This window comes from Pezoporus flaviventris, unplaced genomic scaffold, assembly GCF_033815535.1.
Source record: "Pezoporus flaviventris isolate CSIRO_AGI_PZ_B2104156 unplaced genomic scaffold, CSIRO_AGI_Pfla_v1 ptg000005l, whole genome shotgun sequence".
NCBI classification, from domain to species: domain Eukaryota; kingdom Metazoa; phylum Chordata; class Aves; order Psittaciformes; family Psittacidae; genus Pezoporus; species Pezoporus flaviventris.
The window spans coordinates 18,530,625-18,548,064 of NW_026892553.1; the positions used below are offsets into that span (position 1 = coordinate 18,530,625).

A 17,440-nucleotide genomic window follows, 5' to 3' on the forward strand; every position below is an offset into this window, starting at 1 on the left:
GAGCCTGTTCTCATGTTCATACCCTTCAGGCCAGCTCATGATACAGTCAGAACCTGCAGCCTGAAGGTTTAGTTAATGATGAAGGAGCCTGGATTTGCTGCTTGAGTGCCACACTGAGCTCAGGAAGGATCCAGCTATCTACCCCCGAGGCAGTCGCTGTGCTTAAATCATGCTTAGAACTCCAAATTGGAGAGCTTGAAGGCAAAGTGTGGATTTCTGTTTTACTTAATATTCAGGTTCCATTCTGCAGTGTATTTCATAGGTCATTTGGGCTGATGCATGTTATTTTTAACCTCTGAGTGTTGATAGTTCAAGGCAATGGGTATTGTCCTCCCTCTCATAACCAGCTGTGTTTTAGGTTTCAGATGTGCTCCATCTTCACTATTAAAGAGGAGAAACAGCCCTCCTGTGGCTCAGTGAGAAATTGGGGCGTTTCTCCCTTCATTCATTGCTTCTGCCTCTCCCCATCCTCCTTCCTTGCCTCAGTCCTCTGCAGAGCACCCCATGGTGGGAGCAGGCTTGTTGGCATCCGCACTTTGAATACTTGTGCTTATGTAGCCCATCTTCATTAGCCCATTCATCCAGGCTTTTGTTTCCCACTAGAGCAAGGTCAAATGTAGGTTTTAAGCTACTTCTGATAGGGGTTTTTCCCACCCAAGGATATCCCATGGTATTCAGGAGGAGGTGGTAGAGATGGAGGAGAGCACTCCTGGGGATGCTTGCGTGATCCCTTCTCATGTGCCCCTTCCTTCTCTGATGGGTTGTTACGTACACCCAGTGGGACAAGCACCATTCTTCCTGTTACCAGAGTTCTTGCTGCTTCTGCTTCCTGCAACCCACTTGTCAGCAGTACATTTCTTCTCTCTGCAGGTGATAGTGGACACCCCGACCAGCCCGGTGACCAGTGGCCTCCCTCTCTTCTTCGTCATCACTGTCACAGCTATCAAACAGGTACCAGTGTCAGCATGGGGAGAGGAAGATGCTCTTTGGGACTTGTGGTAGGGGAAAACCATGAATGTGTGTCTGAATACACTCTGAAGTTGCCAAAATGGGCTGATAGGTTTGGTGAACCCTTCTCAGGAGGTGAGGCGTGTCTGCTGGTGCTTTGCAAGAGAGGCTGCAGAGCACCAGTTGAGTGTGGTTATTGGTATCTCTTGGCAATATGAAGCATCTCTGTAGGCACTGTTGTAAGCAAACTGTGAGGGTCAGTAAAGGTTACAGCTGAATTTTTCTTCTCTCTTTAGAAACACTCTCTGAGTCTTTGCAGAGCCACACTCTAAATGTAGCCCACACTCTGCTCCCATGGTGGTAAATGGAAAGGACAGTTTCTGTTCAGCCACTCAGCTGCTGAAAACGTGTGTCCTCATCTTGTTGGTGTTAAAAGCCCTTTTTCCTCCCACTGTATGGACATGGGCCATTAAAAATATCCTCTACAGGGGGATTGAATGATAAAAGAAGCTTCTTCTACAGGGGTCAGAAAGGGAGAGCAGGAGTAAAGCCCATTTGCTTCCAATCTGAATGTTTCATTCTTTCACTAAGAACTGAAGAGGAAGAGTCTCATCCTGCGTTACCATAGGGAAGAGTTGCAGGGTGCTAAGTGTATTATTCATATTATCAGCCCGTTCTTGCCAACGTTGAGGATAATAGCAACACGTTACAGTGGCTGAGCTGCTCGTTGCATGCACTGCATATAGATTGTGTGTGTTATTTTTAATCTGTTCTGAATCTGTCAAATATGCATATGAAGTTATTAAAATAAATTGATTCAGTCTGAGCCGCTTTGGTGGATGCTTTGTCACGCACGAAGGAGGTCTGAGGGCTGCTTGGTTTATTCATTGTTTTAATATCTCTCCTCTCCATCCCTACTCATCCTCTTGTGTTAGTTTGCTTGCTTCCTCATGAGTTTGTGTCGCCTGTGTTTGCGTGCCTAGGGATACGAGGACTGGCTGAGGCACAGAGCTGACAACGAAGTGAACAAAAGCAATGTGTTCATTGTGGAAAATGCAAAGCAAGTGCGGAAGGAGAGTGAAAAAATCAAGGTAACTCTTCACAGAGAAACTCGCGTGTGGGTATCACTGAAGCCGATGGCAACGCGAGGGTGTGGAAACGGGAGCAGGGAGGAGGGATGCGCTGAGGTTAGAGCTGCCCCAGTGAGCTCACTGTCAGGTGAGGTGCTCCAGGAGCTGTTCCTGGTTCAAGAGAGAAGCTGCCTTTTGTTTGATTGCTTTTGAAAAGCTGTCTCACAAAAGCTGTACCGGGGCTGACAAGTGACAGATCCGTCAGCGCTCTGCGCTTCCCCGGGACAGGCAGTCCTCTTTCATTTCCAGCTCTCCCAAGGACACCAGGAAAGTACACTTAGCTTTGACATTAATTTATCACATCGCACTTCAGACAAGTGCAGTCTCTTGCTCTATAAAGATTTAGCAGAGGAATAAACACTGTGCCACGTGGGCACTGTGAGCTGGACGGACCTATTGGGCTGTACAGTGATGCTCGGGGACCGACATGCCTCTTGAATCCTGATTTCCCTTTTAGCCAACATTGTTTGTTCTAGGTTTTGAGAGAAGCTAAATCTGCGACCATCTATTGACAACAGTAAAGCTCTTCATCTAAAAAGCTTCCTTTTCTCCAGGTTGGAGACATAGTAGAAGTGAAAGCAGATGAGACCTTCCCCTGTGACTTGATATTTCTGGCCTCGAGCAGCACTGATGGGACGTGTTATGTCACTACAGCCAGCCTCGATGGCGAGTCCAATTTCAAGGTGATGGGAATGGATGGGGCAGAGTTTGGGGGGTGATGCTTGGAGGTAGTGGGGGCCTGGAGCTGAAGGTGTGCTGGCAGAGGGTTTGTGTGTGTGTAAGTGGTGGGTGCTCCCACGGAGCCCATCCCCGTGGCTGTATTTAACAGCTCTTCCCTCTGTCTGCTCCCTGTGCGTCAGCACCGAGGGCCCCTGGGGGTTGTTTTCTGCTTTATCTCCACCAGCCATTTCTGCTGATACTGCCCCAAATGGCACTGATGTTCATTGAGGCAGCTTCACTGCCTTGTGCCCATCATGGGAAGTGTGTTAGTGCTTCCCTGCTCCAGCCCCGTGTTGGTAAAGCAGTGCCTGCAGCTGCTTCAGCTCCCTTTCCAGGACATGCCAATGTGTTTGGTGCTTAACTCAGCTTTCCCAGTGCGGTCAGGGACTTTTTGAGGCAGTATTTCCAGATCCGTTTGGGGAATTCTTCACCAGCGTGAGAAGAACATCGCCTCTGGGGTTTTTTGTTCTCCCTTTCTCTGAATCAGGGCCTGGAATTTAATACCAGTCTCGCTCAGGATGGATCTCCTCCTCAGCTTTAATTCCTTTATTCATGCCGCCTTCTCTAACCTGGGGAAAGAAGCAGTAACAGCAAAAAACCCTGATAGGCATCAGAAGGCATGAACATTTCATTGCACTTGTGTGTCAGAAATACTTACTCCTGCAGTTGCTAGTGTCTGTATAAGACTGGAAGGTACTTCAAAATGACCTGATTCATTCCAGCGTGCTCTGAAGTCGGTGGGAATGCTGTTATCAATCTGATGAGTATGGTACGGGCTCTGTGGCTTGTCTCTTTATGGGTGGCTGTTAATCAGTGCTGGAAATCCTGTGTAGGAGCTGGTGCAGTGCTGGTGCACCAGACTGGTTCCAGTAGTGAAGTGGAGCTTTGAAGTGGCTTGAGGCTGGGAATAGATAACCATGTTAAACAGGCAATGGCTTACTTGTGTCAGGTGTATTGTATGCCTGAGCTCACACAACCTCAGAGTCCTGGATGTTACTGACTTTTGAGTCCCAAGTGCAGTGCAGAATTGCTGTATCAAGCACTGCAGTCGGTTTTCTTCTTGGTTTCTGGATTCCTGTAGATGACTGGGAGCTGTCTCCTGTTTCTTGACGAGATGAAGAGGAAGGGCATAGAAAAGGTGGTGCTGTTTGGGGAAATAGGTTTAACATGAGGAACCAGGGTTTGCTGCACAAAGAGGGTCAGGGAAGCGCTGCACAAAGAGGGTCAGGGAAGCACTGCCCAAACCTCATCCACACTGGTATCCGCTGGCCACCTGGTGGGGATTTTTGTTTTTGGGGCATGTCAGGTCAAAGATGTGGGAAGGATGCCCGATAAGGTGAAACTGGAGCAGAACTATAGAGCGGATCTTGTCAGGGCTCTTTGAAGCACAAATCCTCAGTCATAGGTTACCTAAAAGAACATGTGTTTTCTAAATCCATTAAGGGACCCAGGGTGTAGAGATTGTGGAGCTGAAGCTTTCAAGTCCCACTTGGTAATTGCACAGCATCCATGGTGACAGCAGCATCACCCCCCCTAAAAGGGCAGGGTTTGGTACCGGGCACAGCTTTGCATCATGTTTCCCAAACCCCATGGTTTATACCAGAGGTGTTTGTGTGTTTGTGTCTCTGCTTCCCATACAAAAAGCCAGGCAGGCTCCCACACCAGCACAAAGGTGGGCATTGCTGATGCCATGACCACAGTGCGTGGAGCGTAACGGTCCCCCTGGGATGCGGACGTAAGGAGCGGAGGAGCTTTGTGATGGATTTGTTGCTGGGGAGGGATGGATGGAGGCAGCCTGCCGTGCAGCCGCCGTGACTTGGAGCTCTGAGTAGCTCCTATAAATAGAGCCCGGGAGGCAGCGAGCGGATCCTTTGTGGGCTTTCCAGTTAATTGTGAGAGATGAACCTTCGCAACAGCGGCTGCTAAAAATAGGCTGGAGTCTGACAGCGCTCTGCCTGGTCCCTGTGCGCCCGAGCTGCTGTCTGGTTACCCTCAGGAGCATCGGATCAGTGGTCCCCGGGGGCACCTGCAGCATCACCCCACCCTAGGGACAAGCCAAAGATGCTCTGCTTCTGGTGCACGCCTTCCTCAGCAGCTCATTCCCTCTGTGGATTCTCTTAAACTTACAGACTTCAGTCTATCACTGAGAGATGCTCTGTGGGAGCAGGGTGAGGGTTTGGGTGAGCTGCTGGTGCTGACAAGGCTTTGCTGGTGGTGTTTTAAGTAATGGGGTATAAAACCTGGGCATTGGGTTGCTGGGGGCTCGTGGTGACGCTGTGCTTCTCTGCCCAGACTCACTATGCAGTGCGGGATACCACTGTGCTCTGCACGGATGAAGCCATCGACACCCTCACTGCTACGATTGAGTGTGAACAGCCACAGCCTGACCTCTACAAGTGAGTCTGCCTGTCCTACCCCTCCTGCCCTGCAGCTGCCTGGTGTCATCTCCCCACAGACACCTGAGTACCACCAGTTAGGGGATCTAATAAAGGGGGAATGGCTTTAAGATGAAAGAGAGGAGATTGAGCTCTTAGGCAGAAGCTCTTCCCTGTGAGGGTGCTGAGGCGCTGGCACAGGGTGCCCAGAGAAGCTGTGGCTGCCCCATCCCTGGCAGTGTTCAAGGGCAGGTTGGACACAGGGGCTTGGAGCAAGCTGCTCTAGTGGAAGGTGTCCCTGCCCATGGCAGGGGTTGGAGCTGGAGGAGCTTTGAAGTCCCTCCAACACAAACCAGGCTGGGGTTCTGTGAAGTTCCAATTCAACAAAGCGAAGGGTGTTTTCATCAGAGACCAAAAGGTTCCCAAGGCAGTGATAAGCTGCCAGGCTTCTCCCATATGAGGATGGGTGAAGCGGACACTGCGCTGCTTCAGGGCTTGGTTCCTTTGCAGCAAATCCTCCCTGATGCAACACTTGGCATGATGGAATGAGCTATTCTTTGTTGGCTCAGCTGGGGTCATGGTCCATGTGTCCATCCTCAGGCCACTCTGCTTCCCAATTAAAACGCACTGGGCTGAATGACTTCCAGGATAATTGGTCCTTGTGGTTAAATCCCTTGAAGGAGGGTTGCTGGGTTCTGTGCTCTGTAATGGGGATGTGCTGGGGTGCACCGACATGGTCAGGTACTGCTGCTGCTACTGGCTATCCCTGGCCATGAGGGCCGTGTGGCTTCTCCCTGCCCTGCACGCAGCCACCCTGCTGAAGCATTGAACTCTCAAATGCACATGTTTGTGTTTGCTTCCATCTCATTGCTTCTGTTTAGTGTGTTTCTGGTAGGTCTTTGTGAAGTGTTTGTAATATAAGTTCCTCATGTTTTTATTGCAGGTTTGTTGGAAGAATCATCATCTACAGAAGTAACCAAGAGCCCGTAGCCAGGTTGGTCTTGCAGCCCTCTCACTGGCCCTTCTCAAAGAGGTTGGAATTTCAAGGATCTGAACTTGTGCTGCTATCATTAGGGTTTTTCTTTAACCCTAAATGGTGGCTTTTGCTTTAACCACTCCAAGTATTTCATTACTAAGGGAGGCCTGTAGTCAACCTCTCTACTTACTACCCTGCTGTGATTTGTTTGAACCCCTCTTGGGGAAGGACCACTGGTAATGTCCTCCCTGCTGGTGGGGAACAAATCTACCAGGCAATTGCCAAATGCTGTTACTCAAAGGGAAGCAGAAACTTAAACTTCACAGTGTTTCAGGTAAAATATAAGCAAATTATGTTTGTAAGTCACCAAACCCCAGAATGATGCTGGGTGTGATTTGTGCTGTGGTTTGTCTGTCTGGTCCCTAGAAGCAACAGAGGGTCGTGGGTAGGGGTTTCAAAGAGAACTGAAAACATGAATGGGAGCAAAATAAGCCATCAGTTTTGGTGCCATTGATTGGCTGTGTTAGAATGGGCAGGTTTTTGAAGCCTTCCAAATCTGGTTTTTATGTAAGTATGGAACGTAGTAGATCTGAACATTTTGCACATATTCCTCAAAAGCCTTATTGATAATCCCCCATTCAATCTGGAACTTTGAGCACCAAGAATAGTCTGTGTGAGATAAAATGGAGATATAAGTATATAAAGAGAGAAAGAAACTCAAGCAATGCCCAAATTAACACACAAATCCAGTAATCGGGTCTAAAGAACATCTGTTTAGCTTTATGGTCTATCTCTGGGTCTAAATTCTAAAGCAGTTTGAATGCCCTATGAGTGATGTAACGCTATAACTTCTTCTACTTCAGGTCTTTGGGTCCTGAAAACCTGTTGCTGAAAGGTGCTACCCTCAAAAATACCAAGAAGATTTATGGTGAACAGTTATTATTATATCTATTTACATAGTTTGGATAAATAATGGCAAACGTAGGTGTCCATCACTAAATCTGGAGAGGGAATGCAGTTACATTTGGTATGCGAGCTGATTGCAAAGGTGAAGGGGGAAATCGGGAGGTGCTGGTGATATCTGCAGTACTGCCAAGCTGTGCAGGTTGTGTTAATACACCTGAACAAGCTTTTCTTGTTGCCTGAGATGGGAAAAGCAGGGAATTGATCCCAGATCCTTTGCTGAGAACGTGCTGGGATCACAGTCCCAGACACTTGTGATTGAGGATGATGCTGCTAGGGAAGACTGAAGGCTTTTCTGACTGTATGTGATCCATAGGCTCCTGCTCAGTGCTCTGGGATATATGCAGTTACATTACTTAGCAGCCTTGGAGGTTTCTGTAGCTGAGTGGTTCTTGTGCAATGCCCCTTCCTAAGACTTGAGTTTCATGTAAATGCTGGTGCCCCATACGTGTAAGTGCAAGCTGGGTCCGTCTGGGGCTGCAAGTGCCTTATGAGCCCTGCTTTAATACCCTGTAGGAGTTGCAGTCTATACTGGAATGGAAACGAAAATGGCTTTGAACTACCAAGGGAAGTCTCAGAAACGATCTGCTGTAGAAAAGTGAGTATTTCTCATCTGCAAAAGATGGGTAAAGCGTTTGGGTTTGGTTTGGGTTTTAATGGATGACTTGTAGAGAAATAATCCCCTAATCTGCTGCCTTTTGTTTCAGGTGCTCTCTGATTGCAAAGAAAATCTGTGTATTTGATTGTTATCTTTCAAGAAGCTGCATCGCTTAATAGCTGTGTTATTTAAGGGAAACAAAGTTAAGAGATGTTAATATACATGAACTGACCCTGAATATCAAAAGCTCTTGTTCTGTAATTCCCTTCTTAAAAGGAAGTCTTGTTCCTGCTTCTTTGCGTGGTTTTCTCTATAAAAATAGCTGCAAGAACTGAAAGACTAAACCTGTTTTTCAGATCTATCAACGCTTTCTTGATAGTGTATTTGTGCATCCTATTGAGCAAGGCCACTGTGTGCACCACTCTGAAGTATGTGTGGCAGAGTAATCCCTTTAATGATGAGCCTTGGTACAATGAAAAGACCAAAAAAGAGAGGGAGACCTTCAAGGTAAGGGGATTTGTGTTTCAGCCCCTCCTCTGGCTTTATTTGGATGGGTTTATTTAGTGTGATAGAGTCTATTGCGAGCCCAGTGAGCCCTGTGGCTGTTGTTTCCTTCTGTCTCTCCTGCTCTTTGTGTTTCTTTCCTGCCTCTCTCGTGTTTGTGCACTGCAGTGCTTGCATGGAGCAAGGCAAAGCATAAATACTCTCTATCATAGAAACACAGCAGCCAATTTAACCTGGATCCTTATCTGAACTCGAGCTATCTTTGAGCTTTGAGTAGGCAAACTTGAATTGGGGTCACGTCAACCAGCTTCCTCAACTTGCTGAGACACAGGCAGTCAAGCCTGAAAGAGTGAGTGGAACTGGATAGAGATTGGTGATTTAATAGATTGAGTAGTATTTACAGGGATGTCACTGCATCAGTTGTACCTTTCCGTAGCTTGCTCCTTGTTCCTATTGCTTGAGATCAGAATGAGCCTGTACTCTGGTGTATTTTGGAGAGGAATAGAGGAGTATACTTGAATAAAACGTTGTTTGATCACTGTTAAGTAGTGAGATGCGCTCTTGTGTTCTACCCTTGTAGATCTCCAGAAGACAGTGAGATTTCTGCATCAAAGGAGATTGGAATTTGGCTTTGTATCTTAGCTGTATTTTCAGGTTGTCTTTTTTCGTTTAACATTAGAGAAAAGCTCTGTAAACCCCCAGAAATGTTGATGCAAATCACCCCGAATGGGCACCGACTGCATCATCTTCTCCTTCTTTTCCATCCCAGGTCCTGCGGATGTTCACAGACTTCTTGTCATTCATGGTCCTCTTCAATTTCATTATCCCAGTCTCCATGTACGTTACGGTGGAGATGCAGAAGTTCTTGGGCTCCTTCTTCATCTCCTGGGACAAGGAGATGTATGATGAGGAAATAAAAGAGGGGGCCTTGGTGAACACCTCGGACCTGAACGAAGAGCTTGGGCAGGTCAGAACATTCCCTGTTTGCATCTGCTTGGGTGAAAACATCCTCCCTGCTAGAACCTTTGTTGTAGCAGCCCTTTGTGGTCCCCTCAGGGCAGAGCTTCAGCCGGTCTGGTGGCACTTTCCATTTAATGTGATTCCACTCGCTCCATGAAACGGATAAGGTTATAAATAGTGCATGAAAGAGCAGGAATTGGGTCATGCCAATTGTTTCCATATCGGGGAATATCGGGCGCAGGGCTCTGCCTGTCGGGATGGTTTTGCTTTCACTGCCTCCATTTGAAGATGAAAACCCTGATGTCCCTTCAAGGACTGATGAAAACTGCATGCCCGGAGAGATGTGCATGAGACAGCTCAGGCTTCCCTCTCCTTATCTGCGTGAGGAGAGGCTGAGTTGGAGGGTCTGTGTAGTGCCTCCAGCTTCTTATTTGGCTTTAAACCCCATAAGCAAGTATTTGGAGTAGCAATTACCTGATTTAAATGCAGCACCAAGATGAAAAGCCCCCAAAGGAGGCAGCGGACCTGCAGCAACAGCTGTAGAAGCACTAGAACCTATAGCAAAGGACCCAATAAAGAGGATGAGGGGAAAGAGATGAGCATGGAAATGGATTTCAGTCTTCAGGCACCCGTGCAATGGGCTGGAGAGCAAAAAGAAGCTGCCCTGAGGAGCGAAGTAGTAGAATACACAGTGGTGTAACTCCTATTGGGTGTGTTTTGGAGGGGCCAGGTTAGGATAGCAGCAAAGTACTCCCCACCATTGGCAGAGGAGCAGTAAAATGCCCCAGGCTTGCTGTTTTGGGGGGTTCCTCTGGTGCATGGGTCTGGGGTGCAGTGGGGCAGCCTGCTTGCTTGCTTCTAGGTGGAATATGTCTTCACGGACAAAACCGGGACCTTGACAGAGAACAGCATGGAGTTCATTGAGTGCTGCATCGATGGGCACAAGTACAAGGACTGCATTTCGGAGGTGGATGGCTTCTCTCAGACCGATGGACCCCTGAAGTACTATGGCAAAGCAGAAAAGGTAGGGAATGTGCGTGTTGATGGCTGTTAGGGGCTTGTGATCACCTCCTGGCTGGGTAAATACAGCCAAAAGAGTGGGTGTTGGTGATGTGGTTTTAAAGCGTGCACACACCAAAAGCACCACCAAGGGCTGTGAGGTGGGCTCGGTGCATCCATCCCTGGTGGTGTTGAAGGCCAGCTTGGAGAGAGCCTTGGGTGGCGTGGTTTAGTGTGAGGTGTCCCTGCCCATGGCAGGGGGTTGGAACTGGATGATCTTAAGGTCTTTTCCAACCCTAACTATTCTATGATTCTATGGTGTTAAGCTGGTAACAAGCCCTCCTTTCCTCCTGCCTAGAGCCGTGAGGAGCTGTTCCTGCGAGCCCTCTGCCTGTGCCACACTGTCCAGATCAAGGAAGCAGACCAAGTGGATGGGCTGATGGGGCAACCAGAACGCAAATACACCTACATCTCCTCTTCCCCAGATGAGATTGCTTTGGTGAAAGGCGCGGAAAAGTAAGGATATGAAGGTGTTGGGGTGTTTCATTCCCTCTCTTTGGTGAGGGTTATATGAAGGAAATAGGCCCCTTTCCCCAGTCAAGACCACAGCTCTCCATGGGAAGCACATTGTGATACCACCACTGGGCCTGACCCTCAGCTCTGTGAAGCACTGTGAGCCTGTGGGTTTAGATGAGTTCCCTGTAACAGGGATGCTTTGCAAAGGGTCTTCCCTGAGCAGCTTCTTGGTGCTGCAGAGCCTGGCTGGGGCAGAGGCTCCTTTGCTGGAGCCCCCCATAGCCATGTGTTTTAACCCACAAGAAACAGAGAACAGTAACTGTGTGCATACTGCAGCCAGCTTGCATCCTTGGTGTGCAGTGGCAAAATAACGGGCTGGATTGTTGTTACCAAACCCACATTGGGATCCTGCCAAAGATGCTCAAGGTCGGGTTGGATGGGGTTTTGATCAACCTGCTCTAGTGGAAGGTGTCCCTGCCCGTGGCAGGGGGTTGGAACTGGATGAGCTTTAAGGTCCCCACCAGCCCAAACCACTCTATGCTATTTCCAGCCCCTAAGTTTTAGACAGAGCCTGTTGCAGCCATATGTACTTGCCCATGGCTTGTAAATGTGCTGGAGACCCAGGGGGCTGCATTCAGAGGCTTTCAGCATCTGTGCACTGCGATGCCCAGCTCCCCAGGTCCTGGGAGTGCTGCCAGCACGTCATAGCAGGCTCTGCATGGAGCAGGCAAACATGACTCTTCATTAGAGACTGTAGTGACAGGACAAGGGGTAATGGGTTAAAACTGAAACAGGGGAAGTTTAGCTTGGATATAAGGAGGAAATTCTTTCGTGTTAGGGTGGTGAGGCACTGGAATGGGTTGCCCAGGGAGGTTGTGAATGCTCCATCCCTGGCAGTGTTCAAGACCAGGTTGGACGAGGCCTTTGGTGATATGGTTTAGTGTGAGGTGTCCCTGCCCATGGCAGGGGGGTTGGAACTGGATGATCTTAAGGTCCTTTCCAATCCTAACCATTCTATGATTCTATGGTCCAGTCAGGCTTTTTAGCTCAGGCTCCCTAACTTCATTGTCCTCCTCTGTCGTGCAGGAGGTGAAACGAGAACGTTGTGAATGTCTGACCTGTGCCAACGGGTGTTTTCAATGTTGTTCTGTCCTTTTGTTTATTGACAGGTATGGTTTCACTTTTCTAGGACTCGAAAATGATTTCATGAAAATCCGAAACCAAAAGAACGAAACTGAAATGTAAGTGCTGGGGGGGGGGGGGGATGATGCTGATGAGGAGCAGGGCTGCTTGTGCTGCACTGCCTCCCACCCAGCCTACATTGAGTGTGGTCCACGTGGCCAACCTGGCAAGGGCAGAGCTGTTCCTTTGTGAGGGCTGTTGGCCCGTGCTGACCTGTCCCCAAACTCACATCCCTTTCACAGAGTGCAGCCCAGCAGGGTGCAGGATGAAAGGTTTAGCTTGCAAAAAGCTGCTGGTGGCTTTAATGGTGTCTAAATTCAGGTCCCTTTAGTGCCCACAGTCTCTTGCGTGTATCCGTCATCCATACCCCGCTGTGCAAGTGGCTGCTGGGATACATGGGGTGGTTGCTGACCTTATGGGGCCTCACAGCAGGGTGCTGTAACCGTGAACTGTGTGATGTGGCTGCTATCCCTGTCACTCTTTTCCCTTTCTGAGCTGATAATAATGAGATTTCCCCCTGTGCTCACAGCTTGGGGGACATCCAAGGATCCCTGACCTAATCCAGGCACTTCCTGAGACCTTGCCTTCCCAAGCAAGTTTCACTTCTTGCTGCCCTTATGGTGGAACTCCTTATTTGAATGTTGGAGGCAGTGTCTCTGCCCTGCAGTACACGGGGCTGCAGCCTGAGCTCAGTGCACTGCTGGGCACCAGCACCCTCAGCCCCATGTTCAGAGCAGCACCGGAGGGGGTTTTACTCCACATTCTTGTGCAGTAGCTGTAAAAAGCACGTTGCCCAGTGTAGGGTGTATTGATTCCTGCAGCAAGACTCAGTGATTTTATGTCTTAAATAGCTGGTTTTCTTCTACTGAGTCTAAGCTGCTTGATTCTCTTCTGAAGGTACCAACTTCTCCATGTGTTGAACTTCGATCCTGTCCGTCGCCGTATGAGCGTCATTGTGAGAACCACCACAGGTACAGTTAAAATGCATTTCTGGACTCATACATGTGTGCATATGTACAAATATAGAACACATCCTTTACTGCTGTAACCCAGAGGCAAAGCTATGAGGTTTTCTAAGCTGCTCTAAGTTCTGTAGTGGGGCTGGCTGGGATAGAGTTGATTTTCTCCATAGCAGCCACTGGGGACCAGCAGCAGTTGGGGGGGGGGTGGGAAATGACCTATGGAAAGCTGCTGCTGGACTTGTTCCAGCCTGAAAGTACAAATACATGGGGGGAGAAGTGAGACCCATCCCCTAAGTAGGATGGGATTTCATGGGGATAGGAGACAGAAACTCAGAGGTCACCATCCATCTCAAGTGTCAGGCCCAAAAGGTTATGGGATGCTGGGTTTATCCTCCCTAGAAAGGTTGCCAGAGTTTTGAAATAGGAAAAACTCAACTGCTGTGTGCAGCCTGTTGAAGAAAGCTTGCTCAGAGGCAGAAGGGACACCCCATGTCCAGCCTGAGGGCACGAAGGCTTTGCACAGGTTAGTGTAAGGCCTCTGGGCTTCCAGCAGTTCTGCCTTTAGTCCTGCCAGATTTTCTCCCTCTGCATCACTTGCTGGAGCTATTGAAGCTGTGAAGTCTCTCTACAGCATGTGATGGCTATAAACTATTTATAATTTGCTTTTAGGGAAGTTGCTTCTCTTCTGTAAAGGAGCAGACTCCTCAATTTTTCCAAGGGTGCAGCAAGAAGAAATCCAACAAACAAAAGTCCACGTGGACCGCAATGCTATGGTGAGCTCGTGGATGGAATTTGGCTGGCTCCTGGGGTCAGGAAAGCCTTATTCCAAACATAGGGATGTGGCCTTGCTTTGGAGGGAAGTGTTGAAAATCCAAGTGTCACTTCATATTGGTTTGAAGCCAGGCTTTTTTCCTTTTCTGTTTCGTTGGCTTCCACCTTTAGTTGAGCTTTGGTTTACTTATATGGTCTCCATCACGGTTGTGTCCAAGCATCTCCCATGCCTGTTAAAAATAGACATAATAAGAGCAGGCTGTTTACTGTGGGGAGAGAAGTGCCTGGTCCCAGTCGTAGTCCCTGCTCTCCCTGCTGGATGCACGCTCTCAGCACTAGTCCTTCTCTCTGCCATATTAGATGCACATAATAATCAGAAGCAAGGTTACTCTGATAGGGAGAAGTTACCGTATAAACACAGAGAAATTGGTCTTTTAAGCCAAGAAATGGTCATTGCTGTCAGGGTCAGCACTGCCAGGAAGCACTGATTGGTGGAGAAAAGCACTAACCCTCAAGTGGGGAGTGGAGAAAACCTGCTTCTAGAGCACTTGTCCACTTCATTTTCCCTCTTTCCCCTACCAGGATGGCTACAGAACGCTGTGCGTGGCCTTCAAAGAGCTCACTCAAAAGGAGTATGACAAAATAGACAAACAACTGAATGAAGCAAAGATGGCTCTGCAGGACAGGGAGGAAAAGATGGCAAAGGTTTTTGAAGACACAGAAGCAGACATGCACTTGATTGGGGCTACAGCTGTAGAAGACAGGTAAAGAGGTGGCCATCACCACCAGCACTGTGGTATCGCTGTGGTGGAGCTGAGCATCCAGGCGGATGCTGGGAGTGTCCAGGACAATTAATTACTCCGTGGCACAACCATTACACAGTGCCCTAGTTGCTAAAATTGGCTGGTGTAGTAAGAATTAGGATTTATTAATGAAACTACGGAAGTACTTGAGCTTCTAGAGGGTGAATTAAGCACGCAGCGTTAATTTGCACATCAAAACAGATCCCGTTTCGCTTGCAGATGTAGTAACCGCATGCGTAAACGAAACTCTTACTCTTGACTTGAGGTCTCGCAGTGTAAAGCAGCGATTGCGTCTTTTGGCTGCAAATAACAGCTTGGGATTGCTGACTTCTAATCCTTATTCCTATGGCAGTGGTCTCTCCAGCACAGGGGATAATCAACCGGCTTGTCTTGAGCTGGTGTTTCCTACCTGCAGAGTAAGGGCTCTGTGGATTCAGCAAGGCCCAGCCCATGAAGTGATGCTTTGCTCCTTCTCGCAGGCTGCAGGAGCAGTTGGCAGAGACGATCGAAGCTCTGCATGCAGCTGGCATGAAGGTCTGGGTGCTGACAGGAGACAAGATGGAAACTGCCAAGTCCACGTGCTACGCCTGCAGGCTCTTCCAGACCAGCACCGAGCTGCTGGAGCTGACGGCGAGGACGGTGGGCGACAGCGAGAGGAAGGAGGATCGGCTCCATGAGCTGCTGATGGAGTACCACAAAAAACTGATTCAGGATGTTCCCAAAAGCCGGGGGGGACTGAAGAGGTGAGTGAGCAAGAGGACGCGGCCCGTGCGTGTTTTGGGTGTAGGTACAAAGCCTATAGAGACTGGCCCTGGGGACTGGCTCCTTCACTCTGCCGTCATCTCTGGTTAGCAGTTGGTTTTGAACTCAGTTACACAGTTCTGTTAGTAAAGGGTGCATGTTAAATCCAAGCTTTTTAAGATTGCTTGATGGGATGGGGTGAAGATAAATACAGAAGTGATTTTGGAGCAGCTCTGCCCTGGAGCCAGGCTGAGAGAGCTGGGCTGGTCCAGCCTGGAGAAGAGAAGGCTCCTGAAGGGGAGACCTGAGAGCAGCTCCAGTGCCTGAAGGGGCTGCAGGAAACCTGGAGAGGGGCTTGGGACAAGGGATGTAGGGACAGGCCAAGGGGAATGGCTTTAACCTGCCCGAGGGGAGACTGAGATGAGCTCTTAGGCAGAAGCTCTTCCCTGTGAGGGTGCTGAGGTGCTGGCACAGGGTGCCCAGAGAAGCTGTGGCTGCCCCATCCCTGGCAGTGTTCAAGGGCAGGTTGGACACAGGGGCTTGGAGCAAGCTGCTCTAGTGGAAGGTGTCCCTGCCTGTGGCAGGGGTTGGAGCTGGAGGAGCTCTGAGGTCCCTTCCCTCCCAAACCAGTCTGGGATTCTATGATTCTATGATTTTGAATAGCCTTTGTTTGAGAACGTAGAAGACCAAGTCAGAATATATCCAGATCTGATTGATGTCAACCACCTAAATGGCTTTAATCTGCAAAGTGCCCATGGGGATTTTTTTGTCAAAGGAACACTTTGCTTTCAATTTGACGAGAAATGATGCCATTTAGATCAGAAATGTTTATTCAGAGCAGCTTCAAGTGTGTAAAGGGGCCTCCGAGGGTGCCAGAGAGGGATCCTTCATCAGGGACTGCAGTGATAGGACAAGGAGTGATGGGTTTGCACTGGAGCACAAGAAGTTCAGTTGAGGAATGAGGCAGATTCTTCCCTGTGAGGGTGCTGAGGCGCTGGCACAGGGTGCCCAGGGAAGTGGTAAATGCTGCATCCCTGGCAGTGTTCAAGTCCTGGTGGGACAGAGCCTTGGGAGCCATGGTGTGGTGTGCAGTGTCATTGCCCATGGCAGGGAGCTTGGAGCTAGAAGCTCCTAAAATCCTTTCCAACCCTAACTATCCTACAACTAAACTAAACTAAACTACAACTATCCTATAATTCTATGATTCTAAGAGAAGTTAATTCTAGAGAAGAACAAACAACAGAGCTGCTTACCCCTATCCTAACCTATAACCTATTGAAACCCCAACAACAGTAACTTACTTCTATACTAACCTATAACCTATTGAAACCCCCAAAACAACTGTAACTTACTCCTACACTAACCTATAACCTATTGAAACCCCAACAACAGTAACTTACTCCTACACTAACCTATACTCTATCTCTACTCTATAGCTGTTCCTATCTACCTACGCCTACGTTTTGGGGCAGAGGGGCCGCTGGTGTCTGTTGGGGTGGGTGCAGCACCCCTGAGCCTGGTGCGGGTGGAGCGGGTGGCTGCAGAGGGCTGGGTGTTGTGCTGCTCCTCTGCAGCTCCTGCACCAGGCTCAGCACCACGCTGGCGTCTCCTCTGCCTGGTACCCTTGACGCTGGTGCCCATGGGGGCTGCAGTGGCCGCTCTCAGCTGCTCCATGGCTCTTTCTGCCATCCCCTGGATCTTGCTGAGGTTGGGGTAATCCCGCTGGAAGTAGGGGTGGTAGAAGAAGAGCAGCTACAAAATGCAAAGGGGAGGAGTCAGTTGGCATCGGTGCAAGGAGGAGAGAGACAGAGATCCGGTAACTGGGCATCTGCATGGGAAAAGGCACCCGCGGGTGTTCAAAAGGACTTTCTGGGGCATTTTAAAGCTCAGCTGTTCTGGCTGAATGCAATGAGAGGGTAGAGTTTTGGTCAGTCAGAACCACCCTTGTGTTTCCAGCTGCTGGGAGCAGAGAAGTGTAGGGTCTTCAAAAGCCTAAAATCCAATGGAGAAACCCAAATAGGTCTCGTTTTAGAGCACCTGAGTGTGGCATGGGCCTGTTGGCAATAATGGTGGTGCTGCCGTGTATCTTGTCAGCACTGAGCAGCTGCCACAGGATGATTGAGGGTTCTTTTGTGTGCGGAGGAACCAACGTACCTGTCCCAGAGCAGGCCCTGCTGCTGCTACTGCCCGCAGCTCCCTGATGGGCACAGATATCACCATGTCCTCTGGCATCCTATAAAACCCATGGAGGTGGAGCCGGTCGAGGAACTCATTCATGCTCTCAGCCTTAAG

At 49.1% G+C, this 17,440-nt stretch overlaps 1 protein-coding gene across 6 annotated transcripts in view; it reads left to right on the top strand.

The window, feature by feature from the left end:
• ATP11C (ATPase phospholipid transporting 11C) overlaps positions 1 to 17,440 on the top strand; it is a 59,830-nt gene that overhangs the window by 21,639 nt on the left and 20,751 nt on the right. For 5 of the 6 annotated variants that reach the window (XM_061446183.1, XM_061446182.1, XM_061446180.1 and 2 more), the window contains exons 4-19: positions 871 to 951; positions 1,932 to 2,039; positions 2,633 to 2,761; positions 5,091 to 5,194; positions 6,117 to 6,167; positions 7,013 to 7,077; positions 7,629 to 7,710; positions 8,067 to 8,217; positions 8,984 to 9,181; positions 10,037 to 10,198; positions 10,532 to 10,689; positions 11,859 to 11,930; positions 12,769 to 12,842; positions 13,503 to 13,606; positions 14,187 to 14,368; positions 14,887 to 15,150. In XM_061446183.1, coding sequence (XP_061302167.1) covers positions 871 to 951; positions 1,932 to 2,039; positions 2,633 to 2,761; positions 5,091 to 5,194; positions 6,117 to 6,167; positions 7,013 to 7,077; positions 7,629 to 7,710; positions 8,067 to 8,217; positions 8,984 to 9,181; positions 10,037 to 10,198; positions 10,532 to 10,689; positions 11,859 to 11,930; positions 12,769 to 12,842; positions 13,503 to 13,606; positions 14,187 to 14,368; positions 14,887 to 15,150 — 1,985 coding nt within the window. The remainder of the gene's footprint in view (positions 1 to 870; positions 952 to 1,931; positions 2,040 to 2,632; positions 2,762 to 5,090; positions 5,195 to 6,116; positions 6,168 to 7,012; positions 7,078 to 7,628; positions 7,711 to 8,066; positions 8,218 to 8,983; positions 9,182 to 10,036; positions 10,199 to 10,531; positions 10,690 to 11,858; positions 11,931 to 12,768; positions 12,843 to 13,502; positions 13,607 to 14,186; positions 14,369 to 14,886; positions 15,151 to 17,440) is intronic. The other variant, XM_061446185.1, reaches the window with a different exon arrangement.